Here is a 23,143-nt window from a genome sequence, read left to right on the forward strand (position 1 = left end):
CTGATCCTCTACAGGAGGCTGATCCTCTACAGGAGGCTGATCCTCTACAGGAGGCTGATCCTGTACAGGAGGGTGATCCTATCACACAGACAGGTGAGGGGCATGAACCACACACACACACTCTCTCCCTCATACACACATATGAGCTGTGTCTGTCTACTGTGCAATTTCAGTTTTTATTAATATTATTATTACTATTATATTTGTATTTGATGTGTGCTAGTGTTTTACTACCTTCAAGTGTGAGAGCAGGAGCCTCCTGGAGCTGTATGAGGATCACTCTCTGTCTCCTCACACTCTAGTTCATAATGAACTAATCTCTGTCCGGATGGTGACTAGATGAACTAGTTCACTCTGAAGATTAGTTCATTTTGAACTACTCACTCACGAACTACCCATCACTACTGTGACAGAGAACAACAACAGTGATGGTAGACTGAGCTAGAGCAGGTGGATGGTTATGGAGGCTCCTGTCGCTTAGCAACCTGCTGGGCCCAAGCTCCAGACTGGCCTGCAGCTGGTGAGAGTCAGCAATGTAGACTGTTCAGTGCAGAGCAGGGTCCAACCGTACAATGGAGCATATTAGTGTCAGTGACAGTACCCCCATATTACTGCCAGTCACAGACCCCCCCCCCCCATATAAGTGCCTGTCACAGTGCCCCCTATATTACTGCCAGTCACAGACCCCCCCCATATAAGTGCCTGTCACAGTGCCCCCTATATTAGTGCAGATCACAGTGCCCCCTATATAAGTGCCTGTCACAGTGCCCCCATATTAGTGCAGATCACAGTGCCCCCCATATTACTGCCAGTCACAGAACCCCCTATATAAGTGCCTGTCACAGTGCCCCCTATATTAGTGCAGATCACAGTGCCCCCTATATAAGTGCCTGTCACAGTGCCCCCATATTAGTGCAGATCACAGTGCCCCCCATATTACTGCCAGTCACAGAACCCCCTATATAAGTGCCTGTCACAGTGCCCCCTATATTAGTGCAGATCACAGTGCCCCCTATATTAGTGCAGATCACAGTGCCCCCCATATTAGTGCCAGTCCCAGAACCCCCCATATAACTGCCAGTCACAGAACCCCCTATATAAGTGCCTGTCACAGTGCCCCCTATATTAGTGCCGGTCACAGAACCCCCTATATAAGTGCCTGCCACAGTGCCCCCTATATTAGTGCCGGTCACAGAACCCCCTATATAAGTGCCTGTCACAGTGCCCCCTATATTAGTGCCGGTCACAGAACCCCCTATATAAGTGCCTGTCACAGTGCCCCCTATATAAGTGCCGGTCACAGAACCCCCTATATAAGTGCCTGTCACAGTGCCCCCTATATAAGTGCCTGTCACAGTGCCCCCTATATTAGTGCCGGTCACAGTGCCCCCTATATTAGTGCCAGTCACAGTGCCCCCTATATTAGTGCCAGTCACAGTGCCCCCTATATAAGTGCCAGTCACAGTGCCCCCTATATAAGTGCCAGCCACAGAACCCCCTATATAAGTGCCGGTCACAGTGCCCCCTATATTAGTGCCGGTCACAGTGCCCCCTATATTAGTGCCAGTCACAGTGCCACCTATATTACTGCCAGTCACAGAACTCCCTATATAAGTGCCAGTCACAGAACCCCCTATATAAGTGCCGGTCACAGTGCCCCCTATATTAGTGCCGGTCACAGTGCCCCCTATATTAGTGCCAGTCACAGTGCCCCCTATATTAGTGCCAGTCACAGAACTCCCTATATAAGTGCCAGTCACAGTGCCCCCTATATAAGTGCCTGTCACAGTGCCCCTATATAAGTGCCAGTCACAGTGCCCCCTATATAAGTGCCTGTCACAGTGCCCCTATATTAGTGCCTGCCACAGTGCCCCCTATATAAGTGCCTGTCACAGTGCCCCCTATATAAGTGCCTGTCACAGTGCCCCCTATATTAGTGCCGGTCACAGTGCCCCCTATATTACTGCCGGTCACAGTGTCCCCTATATAAGTGCCTGTCACAGTGCCACCTATATTAGTGCCGGTCACAGTGTCCCCTATATAAGTGCCTGTCACAGTGCCACCTATATTACTGCCAGTCACAGGGACCCCTATATTACTGCCAGTGACACTGCCCCCTATATAAGTGTCAGTCACAGTGCCCCCTATATAAGTTCCTGTCACAGTGCCCCCTATATAAGTTCCTGTCACAGTGCCCCTATATTACTTCCGGTCACAGTGCCACCTATATTACTGCCAGTCACAGTGCCCCCTATATTAGTGCCAGTCACAGTGCCCCTATATTACTGCCAGTCACAGTGCCCCCTATATAAGTGCCTGTAACAGTGCCCCCTATAGTAGTGCCGGTCACAGTGCCCCCAATATTACTGCAGATGACAGTGTCCCCTATATTAGTGCAGATCACAGTGCCCCCTATATTACTGCCAGTTACAGTGCCCCCTATATTAGTGCAGATGATAGTGTCCCCTATATTAGTGCAGATCATAGTGCCCCCTATATTACTGCCAGTTACAGTGCCCCCTATATTACTGCCGGTCACAGTGCCCCCTATATTAGTGCCAGTCACAGTGCCCCTATATTACTGCCAGTCACAGTGCCCCCTATATAAGTGCCTGTAACAGTGCCCCCTATATTACTGCCAGTCACAGTGCCCCCTATATTACTGCCAGTTACAGTGCCCCCTATATTACTGCCAGTTACAGTACCCCTATATTAGTGCAGATCACAGTGCCCCCTATATTACTGCCAGTTACAGTGCCCCCTATATTAGTGCAGATCACAGTGCCCCCTATATTACTGCCAGTTACAGTGCCCCCTATATTACTGCCTGTCACAGTGCCCCCTATATTACTGCCAGTCACAGTGCCCCCTATATTACTGCCAGTTACAGTCCCTTTATATTAGTGCAGATCACAGTGCCCCCTATATTACTGCCAGTTACAGTGCCCCCTATATTAGTGCAGATCACAGTGCCCCCTATATTACTGCCAGTTACAGTGCCCCCTATATTACTGCCTGTCACAGTGCCCCCTATATTACTGCCAGTCACAGTGCCCCCTATATTACTGCCAGTTACAGTACCCCTATATTAGTGCAGATCACAGTGCCCCCTATATTACTGCCAGTTACAGTGCCCCCTATATTAGTGCAGATCACAGTGCCCCCTATATTACTGCCAGTTACAGTGCCCCCTATATTACTGCCAGTCACAGTGCCCCCTATATTACTGCCAGTTACAGTACCCCTATATTAGTGCAGATCACAGTGCCCCCTATATTACTGCCTGTCACAGTGCCCCCTATATTACTGCCAGTCACAGTGCCCCCTATATTACTGCCAGTTACAGTACCCCTATATTAGTGCAGATCACAGTGCCCCCTATATTACTGCCAGTTACAGTGCCCCCTATATTAATGCAGATGACAGTGCCCCCTATATTACTGCCAGTCACAGTGCCCCCTATATTACTGCCAGTTACAGTACCCCCTATATTAGTGCAGATCACAGTGCCCCCTATATTACTGCCAGTCACAGTGCCCCCTATATTACTGCCAGTTACAGTGCCCCCTATATTAATGCAGATGACAGTGCCCCCTATATTAGTGCAGATCATAGTGCCCCCTATATTAGTGACTATGCTCCAACATGTAAGCAGATTCCTATTTTGAGGACGTGTGCCTCATTGACTGCAGGATCCAGACAACGCTTGCATACACTGCTGTTCATTTGCCAACCATAACATGGCGGCTTTAACCAGGTGACACGGCGCCCTCTAGCGTTTGTTCGGCTTCACTAACGTGTCGGTGGGGAGAGGGGAGACTTTGACGCATGCGCTCCTGAGCCGCCGGGTGACGTCTTCAGGGCTGCGGAAGATCAGCGCGCATGCGCAGTGTGTGACAGCTTTTGCAGGCTGCGAGGAAAATCATGGACGTGCAGGTGGCGCCGCTGCGGGCCTGGGACGATTTCTTTCCCGGCACCGACCGTTTCGGCCGACCGGACATCAAAGACATCTCCAAATGGAACAACCGGGTCGTGAGCAATCTGCTGTACTACCAGACCAACTACCTGGCCCTGGCGGCGGCCGTCGTCTGCCTGGTGGGGTGAGTAGCAATGGTGCGGACACTGAAGGATGGAGGGGAGGATGGGGGGGATGGTACTGCACCTGATGGGGGCAGCACCGTGCAGGGGGCATGCTGGAGCTTGTGGTTCCCCAGGCACAGACCATCATTAGTGGTGATACTGCACCATATGGGACATTGTGGATTTTCCATGCTGATCTGAGACCTGATGAGGCTGATATATTTACTTTGATGATCCATGTCAGGATGTCTGTATGATCCTATATGAAAACCCCACCCAATCGTCATCTGTCTGGCCTGATTGCGGATGCCTCAGTGTCCCTCCTCTCTGCTGAGATCTCGCACTGCTCAGTACAAGCGGCAGCGCTCGGATGGATGGAGACTGAATATGATGGATCTGGCCGCTGTATCCTGACTGACATGAAATAAAATGCTTCCTGTCCGGATTATACAAGTTCTGGGATTATTTCTGATCAGGAGAGAGGGAGGAGGCTGTGCAAAGAGACTTTGTGAATAGCGAAATACAGCCTGGTCTGCGCTGATGCTGAGTAACATCCCCTGCGCCTAGTGAAATCTGCCGGCGCCTCCGGGTCTGCGCTGATGCTGAATACTATCTCCTGCATGTACTGAAATCCACCAGCGCCTCCGGGTCTGCGCTGCATACCATCCCCTGCGTCTACTGAAATGCACCAGCGCCTCTGGGTCTGCGCTGCATACCATCCCCTGCGTCTACTGAAATGCACCAGCGCCTCCGGGTCTGTGCTGCATACCATCCCCTGCGTCTACTGAAATGCACCAGCGCCTCCGGGTCTGCGCTGCATACCATCCCCTGCGTCTACTGAAATGCACCAGCGCCTCCGGGTCTGCGCTGCATACCATCCCATGCGTCTACTGAAATCCGCCAGTGCCTCTGGGTCTGCGCTGCATACCATCCCCTGCGTCTACTGAAATGCACCAGCGCCTCCGGGTCTGCGCTGCATACCATCCCCTGCGTCTACTGAAATCCGCCAGCGCCTACGGGTCTGCGCTGCATACCATCCCCTGCGTCTACTGAAATCCACCAGCGCCTCCGGGTCTGCGCTGATGCTGAAGACCATCCGCTGCGTCTACTGAATCTGCAGTCGCCTCTGGGTCTCGCTGGTGCTGAATACCATACCCTGCATCTACAGAAATCTACCAGCACCTTCGGGGGTGAGTTACCTCTACGCATCAGGATGTGACAAAGCTGCCGGGTCACTTTCTGTCCCTGCGGTCATTAGCACCGCACCTCTCTGCTCTATTGTAGCTGCTTTCTCTCATAGAACTGTATAAGAAGCTTATTTAAGGAGGATTTGGGCGTGTTCACACAGGTTATTTGATGTTGACTTATCTGGCTGAAAAATGCACATCTTAAAAACAATAAATAAAAAAATCTTATATTACGATAATTTTTTTTTGCATTGCTTTTAAAGGCACACATATTATATATATATATATTTGTTGTTGTTGTTTTTTTTTTCCCCACTGCAAAAAATCTTGCCAAAACCACCACAAAAACGTGTCTTTTAAGGACTGATAATAGAGAACGTGTCATGTCGATTTTTATGTAAACGAAAGAATACAATTGAAGGTATTTCTTGTGACTTTTAGCGCAGAATGGGGCTGATTTTGGGGGGTCCCGTATAACTGATCCTAAGCTGAGGGATACCCGGCCCCCCGTCTGTTATTTGGGGCTCTGGTGACATTATCATCTCTGCATTCATCGGCGATCAGTAGTGGTTGGATTTGGACCCCGGCCGGGTGCTGACGGGCTGATATTTGGCTGCGGTGCCCCTGGCATATAACGAGGGGTTGTGTATAGCTGACTGCGCCGGATGATAAATCCCTGCATATTGTACTATATCCAGGCCCCGGCTGCCGTATAGTGACCACTCATCACCCTTGATCCCCCCCCCCCTCTGCCTCCGGTGCCCTATCATTGCCCATCTGCAGTGCCAGCGTCGGGTGCCCCCGGCCTTGTTTAATGTTAGTTTATGTGTTGTCAGGGCGTCTTGTGTCACTTCGCTCCTTTTTTACTTGAGTTTTCTCTGAGGATCTTGGAAACGGATGCAATCAATAGTTATTGGCAATGGCCGGGAATCCTTTCATGCCTCTCCTGATCCCTGGTGACCTTCTAATCCGTGCGGTAATGCTCAGAGGATCATCCCCGGGGAGGAGGCAAATATAGCACGGTATGCCTTCCAGCCTCCGATATCTGCAGGAAAAGCTAAAGGGGTTGATTTAAGAAGAAAGGAGACTTCCCCGAAACCTATTATTGCAGCTCTGTTCCACTTAAAGGGATTTTCCACCCCCAAAAAATTAATGTATGATTCGTGGGGGTCAAAACTCTGAGATCTTTACTAAAGCCTGATAAGGTTTGTTGTGAGCATGTGCAGCTACGCTACCTATAGGAGCAATGGTCGCACATGCTCAGTACTGCACCAATCACACTGTGAAATTTGGGACTGTTTGGGGAGGGGGGGGATCCTCATGGAAAACAGTAAGCTTGTAGTTGCCCTGGACACTTAATTTCTCCAAAGTAGAGCAAAATGAGTCCCAGGTGGTCAATCCGGCCCTCCTAACCTCCTCCTACCTGCTGGGTACACAGAGATTTCAGCTCTGAAGCCTCCTGATTTGGGAATGCAGCTGTGAACAAGGATACAGACTGTAAATCTACATATACAGAGGTTTTTTTTGGCATGCGGGTAGTTGTAGTGTCGTAAGACGTAGAGATTTTGTGTCTGGTTTGTCCGGCGCCGGCTGTTGCGCAGCTTTCCTTACTTTTGGGTGTTGGCCGTGTGAGCGCACATCTGTTACCGTTCTGCTCCTGCGGCCTCCATGATATTCACTTTTTCCAGGCCGTTATAAGCAGCTATATTTAGCTGTGTGCTTATTATTCCAGCCTCGGATCTGCTGCTGCCGGAGGAGGAACGGGGCCAAGTAATGGAGTGAGAGGAGCAGGTGGAGGCCGGCGTAATGTAAAGATTTCTGGGGGCTGCAGGAAGGGGGGGGGTCCCGGGAATGGCGGCACTGCTGATATATGCTTACGTTTTCATATGTAGATCATCCACTGATCAGGAATATCGCAAAAAAAATCACTCTGGGCTGGGACATATCGGGCAGTGGGTGAATAGTCAGCTCTTTTTTTTTTATCATAAAGGTTTTTATTGAGTTTTCAGAAAAATACAACTTCTCATACAACAACATCAAGAACAGGAGCATTGAGTAGCAAGAGGTGGAATAGCCTCGAGCCATTATCAGAATATCAATCTGGGATATTAAATACCCCTTACAACAACAACCTGAACATAGGAGCAGGGAGGGAGGGGGGAAAGAGAGGGGGTGGGGGAAGCAGCTCTACAAGACATTCTTAGGCATAATCAATTTATTTATGGTGTAGGTGTCGGTATCTGGGGGAGGGCCGTTGCATAAAGGGAAGTGGCCCACGGGTGCCATTGTTTAAGTCTCACCGTTCTCTTCTCTAGGTTGGGGGCCAAGTTGGTTTCGTATATCCAGTGTAGGTTGATCCTCTCAATTAGATCTCTTTTTGTAGGGGGGCTCACCGACCTCCACTTGTATGCCACACAGTACCTGCCAGCTATGAGAATGTGAGAAATGATGTTTTTTAAAAGATCCGGGGTCCCATCTAAGCCAATGTGTAGCACCGCTAAGGTTGGGTTTGGAGAAAGGCGGAGACTAGTAACCTCATGGATTAGATTGAACACCTCCTGCCAGAAGTTAGATAACTTAGGGCAAAACCACCACATATGACATAAGGTGCCCCTGTGGTTGCAGCCCCTCCAGCACAGTGGTGACACATGTGGGGAAAAAGAAGCCAGTTTAGTAGGGGAGTTGTACCACCTTAGATGAACCTTTTTTAATTGCTCTATATGATTGAGACAAGAAGAGAACTTGTGGATCCATTTTGAGGCCGCGAACCATTCTTGCGGCGGAAGCGGAGAAGCTAGATCTTTTTCCCATTTGAGCATATACGGCAATTGTTTGTCCGGTTGTGGGGAGTTTAGCATATTATGGATATATGAAAGGCCTTTGATTTTGCTATTTTGAAAGAATTTTTTAATTGAGGCGTGGTCAGCTGTCGTGGGAGCCGGGAGATGAGGAGCGGACTGAAGAAAGTGACGTATTTGAAAAAACTGGAATAGACTGTGTCGGGGAAGGTTAAATTTATCACACATTTCTGAGTACGGGAGTAGGACGCCTTCTCTATAGAGATCTGCTAGGGTGATTGGACCTCCACGTGTCCAGGCGGCAAGATTCAAGTTTGGAATGAAGGCTTCTAGCGATCTAAGGGGAATGCTGGGACCTAAAGCATGTGACACTGGCTTGCTCCACAAGGACCAAGCTTTCTTTAGAGCTGCTGTGGTGGGTAGAAGATCGCCGGGGGGCGAAGGGGTTAGGAGCAGGGAGTCTATGAATTGTTTAGGGGAGTGGACCTGTGCCCAGGTGTACTCAATCTGTAACCATCTTAAGTCTGAATCATTCCTCCACCAATCTCGAGCCGGTTCCAGGATAGCGGCTCTGTGGTATGTTAGAATATTAGGAATACCCATTCCTCCACCACTTAACGGGGCATGCATGCATCTCAGGGCTATTCTAGGTTTTTTCCCAGCCCATATAAATTTACTCATTAGCGAATGAATTTTGGTGAGATACCGTTGCGGAATTGTTAGGGGCAGGCACCGAAGTAAGTAGATAATTTTTGGGAGGCAGATCATTTTAAAGGTCTGTATTCTCGCCACCCAAGAGAGCGGGAGAAGAGAAAGGCGAGTAAGTTCTCTATCCAGTGAGGTGTGCAGGGTCAGCAGATTTTTCCGGATCACGGAGTGTAGCGGGGCCAGTATAATACCCAGGTAGGGGATACCCTCGTCTTCCCATTTGAAAGGGTAAAGATGAGAAAGAGTGGCTCTAGTTGAGGCGGGCAGGAAGAGCGGAAAAATTAAGGACTTGGTAATATTAAGCTTGTAATACGAGACTTGAGCGAAGGAGGACAGGATCTCCATTACGTGTTTTAGGGACACCTCTACATTAGTGCAGGATAAAATCACATCATCCGCATATAGACTGATCACATGGTTTGTACTCCCCACTCGAATCCCCGAGATCCGAGGGCATTCACGGATAGTCTGCGCCAGAGGCTCTATAGCAAGGGCATAGATGATAGGGGAGAGCGGACACCCCTGGCGTGTCCCATTGGATAATTCAAAACTCCGAGATATAAATCTGGATGCCAGAACTTTGGCGTTAGGGTTAGAGTATAGTGCCATTATGGCGGTAAGTATGGGGCCTTCAAATCCAAACTTGGCCAGTACAGATTTCAGATATCCCCAGTGCACCCTGTCAAACGCCTTCTCTGCGTCCAAGGACAGGAATACACTGGGGATTTTCCTCCCCTCAGCCACCGCAATCAGGTCCAGCATACGTCTCGTCCCATCTTTCGCCTGCCTCCCCGCCACAAACCCCACTTGATCCGGGGAAATCAGTGATGGAAGGACTTTATGTATTCTAGCTGAGATTATTTTGGCGTATAATTTTAAGTCGCAGTTTAGGAGGGATATTGGCCTGAAGTTTCCTGGTGATGTAGGGGGTTTTCCTGGCTTTGGCAGGGTAGTTATAATGGCCTCTAGATTATTTGGTGAAATATCTGCTGTGGCTCGCCAAGAGGAGAAAAGTCTCAGGAGGAAAGGAGACAGGGTTTCAGTGAATTGCCTATAATAGGAGTTAGTGAGGCCGTCTGGGCCTGGAGCTGAATTTCTTTTGGCTGTGATCACCGCCTGGCGAACCTCTTCCAGGGAGAAAGGGGAATTTAGTTGCTCTAGATGTACTGTAGATAACCGAGGAAGATTAATATTGTTTAAGAAGGAATTAATTGCCGATTGGGTAGGCTTTGGGGCAGTGGGGTCATTTTTAAGGTTGTAGAGAGACTGATAAAAATCAGCGAATGCATTGGCTATTTCCGTTGGGTTGCGTATTGTGGCATTAGAACCCGTCACGAGGTATTCAATTTTGTTTTGCATTTCTCGTTTTTTAACCCTCCTGGCTAGTAAGGCACCCGCCCTGTCACCCATCATATAGTACCGCTGTTTGAGGGATCTTACATTTTTCTCATAGTCTACCATCAGCAATTGGCGGAGCTGTGTTCTTAGTTTCCTGAGTTCGTCAGATGTTGACATGTTTGGGGCAGATTTATTGTGGGCTTCTAAAAGCGCTATGTGGGACAGTAGAGCTTTGGAAGTTGCCTGACGCCTCCTTTTCTCCCTAGTGGCAATTTTGATGAATGACCCCCTAATAAAGGCTTTGTGTGCAGACCATAGCGTTTCCTCTGTCACCTCCTTGTTGTCATTAAATTTAAAAAACTCTGCAAGGTCGGCCTGCAACTCCTCAGAGATTTGTCTACAGGCTAGGAGGGAGTCATTCATGCGCCACCGGGTAAAAACGGGCGTGCGGCTTTGCTCCTGGACTGTCAGGTATATGGGGGCATGGTCCGACCAAGCTATAAGTCCAATTTTTGAATCTGAGCAATCCAAAATAAGTGAGCTTTCAACCAGAAAGTAGTCCAATCTGCTGTATGAGGTGAACCGAGGTGAGAAGAATGTGTAGTCCCTCTCATTTGCATGTTGGTATCTCCATATATCATGGAGATGCCTTTCTGAAATTATTGTGCTCATTTCCTTCCTCTTTACAGCAGTATTGGAGCAATCCAGAGTGCTGGACATTAACATGTTAAAATCCCCGCAGATTATTTGCTTACCCTCTGTAACGGATGAAAGCTTGGAAAGAAACCTCCGCAGAAAGCTGATCTGACCAGAGTTGGGGGCGTAAAGGGTTGCAATAGTATACTTAGATCCATTTATGGAGCAATTAATAATGGCGTATCTACCTTCAGGGTCTAAATGTTGGGAATGTAGTGTGAACGCAACAGTATTTTTTACACAAATGAATACTCCAGCCTTTTTTTTTTTCCCACAAGCCAGCAGTATGAAAGGAAATTTAGCATTATTTAACCTGTGCGAGTCCCCCTGGAGGAGATGAGACTCTTGACCACAAATCACGTCACATTTGGATTTAACCACTTCCCGCCAAAACATGGATCTCTTGGCCGGCGAGTTCAGGCCCCTAACATTTATAGACATGCAGTTCAGTACCATTGTACATGAAAAAAAGTCTCTTGCCTAGAGCTGCGGGGGGAGAAAGGAAGGTTAGGCAGGAAAGAGGTAACACTGACAACATTAACATCACTAACATTACTGATGTAGGGAGCATCAGTCCACATAGAAAAAAGCCCAAAAAGGGGGCCTGCGGTATGGTGGAAATGTACCGCCATGGGGGCTCAGGGTCCTGGTTGAACAGAACCAGCGGACCTTAAAAGTAGCAACTAAGTCTCAGCCGCGACTCAGACATATCACATAACTCACGCGACGGACCAATCTTCATTCACTTTATCCCTTTGGGATGATCCTGTGGCTCTTGGAGATCTGGCCGGGAGATTTGCCATGTTCCATGAGGATAGGAGCTTTGCCAACTGTTGTGGGGAATGGCAGACGTGGGTGTTTCCTGCACGGAAAAGCAGGATCTTTACAGGGAAACCCCATCTATAGGATATAGCTTCATCCCTGAGAATTTTGGTATAAGGGGCAAATTCCCTCCTTTTTGCCAGGGTTCCTGCAGACAGATCCGGAAAAATGGACAGGTGCTGGAATTGCTCAGACAGAGGCGGCCTCCTTCTCAGGGCTCGCAGCAGGGCTTCTTTGGTCTTGTAAAAGTGCAGGCGAGCCAAAGTGTCCCGGGGGGCATCAGCACTGAGGGATTTAGGCTTAGGGACTCTGTGTATTCTGTCCACCAGGAAATCAGTTGCAGACAGGTCTGGGAGCAGCTCCTGCAGCAAGGAGCCTAGAAAGCTCTGCAGCCCCTTGTCTGGTATGGCCTCTGGAATTCCTCTGATTCTTATGTTGTTTCTGCGGGACCTGTCCTCTAAATCCAAGACCTTGGTATGGAGCTTTTGCACTTGTTCCTCCAGTGCTGCATTGGCATCAATGAGGCTATTGTGTGACTTTGTCAGCTCCTGCATTTTAGTTTCAATGTGTGCTGTGCGACTGCCTATGGCAGTGATATCTCCCCTCAGCTCAGCCACCATATCTTTCCAATCCTGCTGCAGTGATGAGCGGAGGGCACTGAGCAGTTTCTGCATGGTACCTTTGGTAAGCGGTATATCTGCAGCGTCTGTGTCCAAGTCTGGGCCTGCTGTGGATCCCCTCCTGGATGAGCGTGAGGAAGCTGTGGAGGAGGATGCTGCTGCCATTTTCCCTCGTCCCGTGCTGGAGAAGAAGTCTGTAACTTTCGCCGGGGACGGCTTCTTCTGGGACTTTCCCCTTGGCATGCCACGTTCCTGGGTACCTCTGCAGCACTTTCCCCCCGTGTGCAGAGAGATTGGTGCCACTGGTGAGCCGCAGTGAGCCGGTTAGGAGTCGAGGTGGCTGGAGCTCAGCAGCTAGGTGACCGGTGCCATTAGCAAGCAGGCCACGCCCCCCAATAGTCAGCTCTTGAGGTTCATGTGGCCAAAGCCGGAAAAATGGACAAACATATAAAAAGATGAGCAATGCCAACAATGGCCGACTTGTGATATCAGAGCATCTGTGAAACCGCAGGTTGTTGGAGGTTAATATAAGAAGTCAAGGAAGGACGTCCAGTCTGACTATAGGGGAGTTCAGTGCCTGTAGTTTATTGATAAACATGAGAAGTGAAGGGTAGGCCATCTGATCAGAGACCGCTGGTGGAGGAGGGTCTGGACATGCAGGCAGGCTCCGCTATGGCGTAGTGGGGTCTGGACGCACAGGCAGGCTCCGCTACGGCGTAGTGGGGTCTGGACGCGCAGGCAGGCTCCGCTACGGCGTAGTGGGGTCTGGACGTGCAAGCGCTGCTCTGGCAGACTGCGGTATGGACGCACAACGGTATGGGCGTTGGTCTGACACACACACACACACCGCTATGTAAGGGATGTGCAGCCTTATAGTGCACATTTGTAGACAAGTAAGCCCTACTGTAGAAGTTGGCACTTACGGTTAGGTCCAGAAATCTTTGGACAGTGACACAATTTTCGCGAGTTGGGCTCTGCATGCCACCACATTGGATTTGAAATGAAACCTCTACAACAGAATTCAAGTGCAGATTGTAACGTTTAATTTGAAGGTTTGAACAAAAATATCTGATAGAAATTGTAGGAATTGTCACATTTCTTTACAAACACTCCACATTTTAGGAGGTCAAAAGTAATTGGACAAATAAACCAAACCCAAACAAAATATTTTTATTTTCAATATTTTGTTGCGAATCCTTTGGAGGCAATCACTGCCTTAAGTCTGGAACCCATGGACATCACCAAACGCTGGGTTTCCTCCTTCTTAATGCTTTGCCAGGCCTTTACAGCCGCAGCCTTCAGGTCTTGCTTGTTTGTGGGTCTTTCCGTCTTAGGATTTGAGCAAGGGAAATGCATGGTCAATTGGGTTAAGATCTGGTGATTGACTTGGCCATTGCAGAATGTTCCACTTTTTTGCACTCTTGAACTCCTGGGTAGCTTTGGCTGTATGCTTGGGGTCATTGTCCATCTGTACTATGAAGCGACGTCCGATCAACTTTGCGGCATTTGGCTGAATCTGGGCTGAAAGTATATCCCGGTACACTTCAGAATTCATCCGGCTACTCTTGTCTGCTGTTATGTCATCAATAAACACAAGTGACCCAGTGCCATTGAAAGCCATGCATGCCCATGCCATCACGTTGCCTCCACCATGTTTTACAGAGGATGTGGTGTGCCTTGGATCATGTGCCGTTCCCTTTCTTCTCCAAACTTTTTTCTTCCCATCATTCTGGTACAGGTTGATCTTTGTCTCATCTGTCCATAGAATACTTTTCCAGAACTGAGCTGGCTTCATGAGGTGTTTTTCAGCAAATGTAACTCTGGCCTGTCTATTTTTGGAATTGATGAATGGTTTGCATCTAGATGTGAACCCTTTGTATTTACTTTCATGGAGTCTTCTCTTTACTGTTGACTTAGAGACAGATACACCTACTTCACTGAGAGTGTTCTGGACTTCAGTTGATGTTGTGAACGGGTTCTTCTTCACCAAAGAAAGTATGCGGCGATCATCCACCACTGTTGTCATCCGTGGACGCCCAGGCCTTTTTGAGTTCCCAAGCTCACCAGTCAATTCCTTTTTTCTCAGAATGTACCCGACTGTTGATTTTGCTACTCCAAGCATGTCTGCTATCTCTCTGATGGATTTTTTTCTTTTTTTTTTCAGCCTCAGGATGTTCTGCTTCACCTCAATTGAGAGTTCCTTAGACCGCATGTTGTCTGGTCACAGCAACAGCTTCCAAATGCAAAACCACACACCTGTAATCAACCCCAGACCTTTTAACTACTTCATTGATTACAGATTAACGAGGGAGACGCCTTCAGAGTTAATTGCAGCCCTTAGAGTCCCTTGTCCAATTACTTTTGGTCCCTTGAAAAAGAGGAGGCTATGCATTACAGAGCTATGATTCCTAAACCCTTTCTCCGATTTGGATGTGAAAACTCTCATATTGCAGCTGGGAGTGTGCACTTTCAGCCCATATTATATATATATATATATATATATTGTATTTCTGAACATGTTTTTGTAAACAGCTAAAATAACAAAACTTGTGTCACTGTCCAAATATTTCTGGACCTAACTGTATGTCCTAGAATCACTTCCTATTGAGGTTGTTCTGTCGGAGCCTCAGGGTCATTGAGTCAGAATCTTGCCCGGACCGAGAATCCTCCGTGCTAATCTGACCCTAATTCTAGCAGCATTTTTTTGTGTTATACCATTAAATAGGTTGACTATTATTAGAAACACCTGACTGGTTTCTTCCTGAATCGGCACCTCGCCTGTCCCGGGGTTGGGTCTGATGTTGCAGCACAGCCTCAGTCCGCTCAGCAGATCGGAGCTGCAGCACCAGAGGCAGACAGGTGTGGCGCTGTTTCAGGAAGCACGCAGCAATGTTTACTGATGTGATCCAGCCCCTTTAAAAAGAGATGAAAGTGGATTAATAAGGTATTCGTTCACGTCATGGACCCTCCCGACTTCACCCCAGAACCGTAGCTGAACCTCCCCTTTTATCTGCTCTCACATTTTCTTTTCCATTTTTCTCCTTAGGTTTCTTAGTCCTCTGAACATGCTCCTGGGCGCCTCCATAGTCATCCTGGTGTTCCTGGGGTTCGTGTGGACGTCGCACAATAAGGATATCGTCCGTAAATTTAAGAAGCAGTACCCCACTCTCTTCATCATGTCCATCATGCTGTCCAGCTACTTCGTTGTGTCTATGTTCGGAGGAGTCATGGTGTTTGTATTCGGGATTACGTTCCCACTGTTATGTAAGTCATAGAGAATTTTATATATATATATTTATATATATATATATATATATATATATATTTATATATAAAAAAACATTTTTATAATTTATTTTTTTTTTTACCCACATTGGTTACAAAAAGTTAAAGGGCCTTTTGTTCTCTGATTCACGCTGCCTGTGGTTTGGGCAGCATGAAACTGGGGACTGGTTCCCTTTAACTTTGCTATGGAAACCACCAGTTGCTCTGCGATGGATGTGTGCTTTGGGCTTTTTGTTTTTTTTTGTGTTTTGTTTTTCTCTTGTTTGCCATTTTTAAAGGAGTTGTTCCGATCTAAGATACTAATAACCTATCCCTAGTATAGGTGTAGCACCAGCTTCTCTGCAGAGACACCGACTTAGTCACCGCACCAGCCAGGTTGTGTCCTCCCCTGGTTATCCACGTGTGCTGCTGCCTCCTTCCCCTCCCAGGTCCTGCACATACCGTATAGGGTTCCCAGGAGTGCACCTAAGACGCGTATGTTCACACCGGCCCTCATCTTAAAGGGCTGGCATGCTATTTCCAAGAAATGCCCCTCAGGAGCTAAGTATTTAAGGCATCCTCCCATTAGGGGAGGTGCCTGTGCAACGCCTCTAGTTAGTTAGTCAGTCTGCTACCTAACTAGTTGTCAGGTCCTGTCCTGTTATCCCTGTGTCCTTTTTCCTGTACGTTTCTTCCCATACCTGTCTATCCCTGCCATGCCCTCCATTCCTGTCTGTACCCGCCTGTCCAGCCTGCCTCAGTCACCCCACGTGTACTCTGCTATTCCTGAGTCTCCCCAGTCCTGGGGGTCAAAATGTAAAGAGATGTGGAAAGAAAGCGCCAATAGGGTCTTACCCCAATATATGCAGGGTGAGGTCAGGGAGCAATAATACTCACCAGATGGAGTTGTGAAAGTCACAACTACTGTAAACGCATGGAAAACTTGACCAAGGCAGCAGCAACCCAAGCGGCAGATAACAGAGAGAGGTAGAGAAGGGTTTTCATATGCCGAGATTTGATGTTTTCTTATGCCTGACGGTCCTGAGGAAGGGAGCTGGGCCTCCTGAAACGCGTAGACCTGTGCAAAATAAAGATACAGTAATCATATCATATGAACAGTGATCGTTGGCGCGGCATATGAAAACCCTTCTCTACCTCTCTCTGTTTTCAGTCCTGGGGGTCGTCTGCCACAGTCCTGGTCACTACCCTGGGAGTGGTACCTGGCATCCACCTTGTGGTGGGCGCTTAATTAAGCCCCTCCCTCTAAGGGGTAGCCTGGGTTCCCCCTGTGTTCCAGTGGGTCCACTAATCCTGCTCGCTGCCCCTACACCGGCCACGAGCGATATAATAGGTGATCAATATCCTATGTTTGAGGACTGAACTCGGCGCACCCGCTAAAACCTTTTTTTTTTTTTTTTTTTTTTTTGACACTCCCACGCCAGCCACAGTGTATGGACCTGGAACCACCACCTTCATTCTGAACGATCGGGACCCCAAAGCTGACATCCATGCACCATAATGGGGTATATGGGCAGAGGTCCTCAGCACAGATTACCCCTTTCAGAACACAACTCACGATTGCCCCCAGCCCGTCGGTATTTAGACATTTTGTCCGTCACGGCCGTTGTGGGAGAAATGTACATTTAGGTGAGCGGCTATCCTCGTAATGAAAGGACGGCCTCGGGCCTACCAGAACAGGAGACCCTTATCTTCGTTTTGGCTCATTGAGGGTCTTCTCGAAACAACCCCTTTAAGTACGACTACTGTTGCCTAAGGTGAAGCGGTGACCTACTGAGCTGCCATTGACCTCTTCGTCCTCTTCCTCCCCTCTAGTGATGTTCGTCCACGCGTCTCTGAGGCTCCGCAACATAAAGAACAAGCTGGAGAACAAGATCGAAGGCGTCGGCTTTAAGAAGACCCCGATGGGGATCGTACTGGACGCCCTGGAACAACAAGAGGAAAACATCGCAAAAATAGCTGACTACATAAATAAAGTGAAGGAATGAGCACGAGTGACCCGTCCTCGCCCCCACAACCCTGCGCTCCCCTGTCATGTACCATCTGAGGTTCTTTCTGTTTCAGTTGTGTATTGGGGGCAGCACCTCGCTGCCATCTTTCCTTCCCCCCCCCCCCGTCACTGAGACCTATTTTTTTTTTTTTTTTGTACTGTGTGTGACTTGGTGACCCCGCTCCTCTCCCTACAATGGGGCCAGCTACTGTTTTTATATATCTTTATAGTAGAACCTAGGGATATATCCTCCTGTGTGGTCTTAGAGATATAGGGAGGACCACGCCACCCAGTCAGGTGTCCCCCACCCCCTACTACCCAACTACCTCCCCTACAAGTATTATTAGGTCATGAAATTGTTAGTTTTTCAGGTACAGAAGAACGTCCTTTTTTTGGGGGGGGGTTCGTTTTACCTCTAGCTTCCCCTCCCATATAACATTCTTTTGTTGCACTTTACTGCACCTGTTGCAAAAGTAATAAATAAGTTATAACTGATGAAAGGAGCATCGCAAATAGTTTATTAACGAGGACACAATGTGTGTACAAGTAACTTGCTCCCATACTGTCTTAAATTTACACGGAAATATTATCGTGGATGAGCATTTTTGGGCATGCATATTTCATGATGATTTTCCAGTGTAAACAGTCTGTCGATTGCGCAAAACACTTGTTCGTCAGGTGAAACAACTATTTTTTTTTTTTTTTTTTTTAAATGGGTTTAAACATCTTTGTTCTTGGCAGGACATTGTCACGTGAAACCAGGGCTCGTGCTACCGAGAACAATGGCGACGTATGCCCACTGAGCGATCAATTACAGACCACTCGGCACACATCGTTTAGCGCGATCTTCCTGTGTAAACAGGATATTAAACAACTGATTGGTGGTCATTTAGTGCCGCCAATCGGTTCATGTAAATGGGAGCTTAGTGGCAATGGAGTTGTCTATTGGGGCAGAGGAGATGATGCCTGGTAATGGCTTATTCGCTACCGGGTGCATGTTTATTTGGGAAGGCAAATATGAGGTCAGAAGTGGCCACGTAAAGCCCCGAGGCCGTCGGCATTACTTTATACACACAGTACCCAAATACATGGGCACGTCACGTCCTGTCCAGTAAACTGTGTGTTGCCCTTATGACTCTTGGGTCACCGTAGCCTATTTTGTCGTCCATGCTCCGCTTCGCTTCTGATCAGATCGGCATATCTCACTCCAATTTACTCATGCATGAATAGCAATTCCATAAAAGCCTCTCAGAATGGAGCTGGCAACTCTGTAAATGACCCCCGGGCAAAGAACCGCCGCCATGGGACAAGTGATGTCTAACAGGTTGCAGAATGACGCTTACCCTTATGGGGAAGATAACTGACATGGGGGGCAGCGGCCCACGGTGATGGACGGCAGCCCTCCTCTGCTGCGGCCCAGACCCATATTTATTAAAAGGTTAAAGCTGGCTTTTATTTTCCAATCTCAGATGACTGATGTATCCATGTATTTGTCATTTTCCCCCTTTTTTTTACCCCATATATTTCTGTTATTTTATTTCTAATTATATTTACAATATTTATCCTAATATATTCTTTATTTCCTGCTATTTTTGTACATAAATAAAAGCCAAAGTCTATGCAAAACCCAACATCCTATATAGGACAGCAACGTGAACTTTAGTTTTTTTGGGGGGGGTTTTTCGTCTATTTGCACTAGATATGGGAAGGCAGTGGCGTCCGACTTCTGGCTCTCTGGGTGGACTACAAATCCCAGCATGCACTGACAACCTGGAGACTGGCAGAGAATGACTGAAACCAGAGGCGGTGGGGGACTAAAGATCCCAGCATGCTCGGACAACCTGGGAACTGGCAGTGCATGAAAGAAGGCAGAGGTGGTGGGGAAACTACAAATCCCAGCATGCACTGACAACCTGGGGACCTGGCAGGGCATGATGGAAATCATAGACAGTGAGGAAACTACAAATCCCAGCATGCTCTGATAACCTGGGGACTGGCAGAGCATGACGGAAAGCAGAAGCAGTGGGGGAAACTACAAATCCCAGCATGCTCTGACAACCTGGGGATTGGCAGTGCATGATGGAAACTAGAAACAGTGGGGGGAACTACAAATCCCAGCATGCTCTGACAACCTGGGGGCTGACAGAGTACAGTATGCGGAAACCAGAGGCGATGGGGGAAACTTTAAATCCCAGCATGCCCTGACAACCTGGATATAGGCAGAGCATGATGGAAACCAGAAGCAGTGGGGGGACTACAAGTCCCAGCATGCTCTGACAACCTAGGGACTGGCAGAATATGATGGAAACCAGAGACAGTTGGGAAACTACAAGTCCCAGAATGCTCCAACAACCTGGACGGACGAGATGATGTCATTACCGATCGTTGGCCTCAGCCGTCAAGTCGTTGGCGGTCAAGGCCCCCCTCTCTTCTGGTTTGGCGGATATGGTTGGAACAAGGGGAGAATGTTGTTGTTTTTTTTTGTTTTTTTTTGTTTGTTTTGTTATAGCGTTCCACTGTTTAAAGGGATTTTCCACAATTTGAACAACCCCCTATGTAAAATAAAAAAAAAAACATACTCCCATCCCGTGCTGGTGCCGTTCCAGCCTCTAAGCGATGTGTGACCCCTGACTGTCGCCCTTCCTGCTCCCGCACCGAACAATTCCTCCTTCAAGGGGGAGGTGCGTTTGGCGTCACCGCGACGTCACTAATCGGCCGACCAATAGAAGCGGAGGGGCGGAGATGAGCGGGACATAACATCTCGCCACCTTCTCCCTTCCGCATTGCCAGTGGGTCCAGGTAAGGAGATGTTTGTCGCTCCTGTGGGTTTACACACAGCGATGTGTGCTGCCGCAGGAACAACAAACATTGTACCTGCGGTCGACCCGACATTATGAAAATGAATGACGCTATACAGATCAACGGTTTTCAATGCTTTTACGATCGTTTATCGGCGCATCTAGGATTTACACGTGGCGATGTCGTTACCGATGCCAGATGTGCGTCACTAACGACGTGACCCTGACGATATTCCGGATGCGATGTCACAACATGTAAAGCCCCCCTAAGACCAGTGCCCGGCTGAGGACAGCAGCACCCAAAAAAGAGCTGATCCTCTGGGGCGGTCTGCATGGGTCCAAGCAGCTGTCCCAGTAAGATCCTCTGCCCGGATACATGACCATGTCCTGGATATGTGTAACTTACACTGTTGTAATGGGAAAGGTTTTGCAGACCAGGACATGTATAATTATTTGCATCTTTTTTTTGCTTTATTTCTTTTTTTTCTTCTTCTTTTTCTTTTCCTCTTCTTCCTTTTCTTTTTCTTTTTCTTTTCCTCTTCTTCCTTTTTCTTTTCTTTTGCTCTTCTTTCTTTTTCTTTTGCTCTTCTTCCTTTTTTCTTTTCTTTTGCTCTTCTTCTTCCTTTTTTCTTTTCCTTTCCTCTTCTTCTTCCTTTTTCTTTTGCTCTTCTTCTTCCTTTTTCTCTTGCTCTTCTTCTTCTTCCTTTTTTCTTTTGCTTTTCTTTTGCTCTTCTCCAACTTACACTGTTGTAATGGGGAAGGTTTTATACCAGGATATGTATAATTATTTGCATCTTTTTTTTTGCTTATTTCTTTTTTTCTTCTTCTTTTTCTTTTCCTCTTCTTCTTCCTTTTTCTTTTCTTTTGCTCTTCTTCTTCCTTTTTCTTTTGCTCTTCTTCCTTCTTTCTTTTTCTTTTGCTCTTCTTCCATTTTCTTTTGCTCTTCTTCTTCCTTTTTTCTTTTGCTTTTCTTTTGCTCTTCTCCAACTTACACTGTTGTAATGGGGAAGGTTTTATACCAGGATATGTATAATTATTTGCATCTTTTTTTTTTCCTCCCCCCCCCCCCCCCCCCTTTTTTTTGTTTTCGATCTCATCTATTTTTTTTTTTTTCCTCTTCTTTGACTATTCCTGCTTGACCACTTCTGCGAGGTGTGCAAATTGAATATGTTCCCCTCTTTGGAAGCTCATTAGTCAGGGTGGAGATGTGCTGCTGCAAAAGCCTTTCCCACCCCCCCACCCCCCCCACTTTCCCTTTCACCTACGGGGAGGGGTTGTAGTTCTTAAGACCCCCTAGGTAACATCCCAATGAAGCTTCACTCCCCCCCCCCCAGTCCTTTTTTTTTTTCAACGTAAGCATCAGTTATTTTCTACAAAATACTCACTGTAACATTTTATAAATGAGTGGTTTTAAGAATACTGTTCCCTAGGCCCCATCTCAAAAAAAATGTTTCCAAGCAGCAATCCTCTTCCTAGGGTAGAAATATTCTTCATCACGTCCGTGCACGCTGGGGGGTACATTATACATTCCTATGGATTATAAGCTGTAAATTATATCACGAGTGACTATTAATACAATAGAGAACTGCTACATTTTAGGTGATGAGAAAAGACTTGTGTATTGAAAAGGTTTCAGAAAAATGGGGCCTGTTAATTTTTTTTAAACCTTTTAGCAACCAATCATAACCTGAAAAACTCCTGTGGACTCTTTAAAGATGCTTTTTGGGACTATTTATTGCCTGCCTAAAGAGAGGTCGTCGATATCAGATCCTTGTGGGCCGGACTTCGGACACATCCATTGATCAGCTGATCTGCAGGGCTGTAGCCTAGCTCCTGACATGGTTTAGTGGCCATGGCTGGTACTGCATCCTGCCTCCCATTCATGTTATCGGAGCACTTGCAGTACCATTCATGACCACTACAGGATGTATGGCGCTGTAAAGTACTAGAGAAGCAGACTTTTTTTTTTCCAATCTTGGACTGTTCCTTTTAAGACTCTTTAATTCCTAACGGCTTGCTCTTATTGATTTGCGTATAGGGGATTTTTTTTTCTTAATATCAGACCCCTTGCTACATATAGATCTTATAGCATTAGTTAGAGCTGAGGCATTACTGACTCAATGGCGGTAACAGAATGCAGACCTTCTAGCAGCGATGCATGTGTAAAGTCTAGTCTTAGTGCAATATTTCACATGTTTATGGAAACGAGAAGCAACTTATCAATAAACTCAAACCTGACAAAAACTGGAATTTTTGGTGTTTTTTGCCCCACCCTTGTAAAGTTATTGGCCAATGTATGTCTGTAGAGTGGCATACATCCGAGGTTTATTTAGAAGGTATACATCTGACAGAAACAAAAAGCAAAACATGGAATTCCATCCTTAAGGTTCTTCAGAGTCTCTTCCGGAGCCGATGTCTGTAACACATTCTTCACTGCGATTTATAGGTGCGGTATTCCAAAAATGACAACTATGTCACACTGCTAACGGGGACGAGAGCACGGATATTACTTTCTTTTTGGCACTGGCTTATTTTGCGTAGAAAAAAAAAAAAATACTTCAAGGGAATATGTCACCAGGTGTTTGCCATCCCATCTGAGAGCAGCATAATGTAGAGACAGAGACCCTGATTCCAGTGATGTCACTTACTGAGCTGTTTGCTGTCATTTTCATAAAAGCAATGTTTTTATCAAAACTACACTAAACAGCCTAGTAAGTGACACATCGCTGGCATCAGGATCTCTGCCCCTACATTATACCGCTCTCAGATTAGGTGGCAAAAACCTGTTGATAGAAACATCAGTTTAAAGGGAATCTAAGAAAAG

General features: G+C 47.3%; 1 protein-coding gene across 1 annotated transcript; it reads left to right on the top strand.

Annotated features, from left to right (window-relative positions):
- Positions 1 to 3,874: 3,874 nt before the first annotated feature.
- Positions 3,875 to 22,563, top strand: ARL6IP5 (ARF like GTPase 6 interacting protein 5). The gene is made up of 3 exons (XM_075321399.1): positions 3,875 to 4,100; positions 15,296 to 15,513; positions 17,347 to 22,563. Exons 1-3 carry the CDS (start codon positions 3,925 to 3,927, stop codon positions 17,517 to 17,519), a joined length of 567 nt encoding a protein of 188 aa, XP_075177514.1. The 5' UTR covers positions 3,875 to 3,924; the 3' UTR covers positions 17,520 to 22,563.
- The last annotated feature ends 580 nt before the right edge of the window (positions 22,564 to 23,143 follow it).

The sequence above is a fragment of the Anomaloglossus baeobatrachus genome, chromosome 8, assembly GCF_048569485.1.
Source record: "Anomaloglossus baeobatrachus isolate aAnoBae1 chromosome 8, aAnoBae1.hap1, whole genome shotgun sequence".
Lineage (NCBI taxonomy): Eukaryota > Metazoa > Chordata > Amphibia > Anura > Aromobatidae > Anomaloglossus > Anomaloglossus baeobatrachus.

Coding starts and splice junctions, on each gene's coding strand:
- ARL6IP5 (XM_075321399.1), top strand. CDS start 3,925: ATGGACGTGCAGGTGGCGCCGCTGCGGGCCTGGGACGATTTCTTTCCC. Junction 4,101..15,295: donor GCCGTCGTCTGCCTGGTGGG/GTGAGTAGCAAT, acceptor TTTTCTCCTTAG/GTTTCTTAGTCCTCTGAACA. Junction 15,514..17,346: donor GATTACGTTCCCACTGTTAT/GTAAGTCATAGA, acceptor CCTCCCCTCTAG/TGATGTTCGTCCACGCGTCT.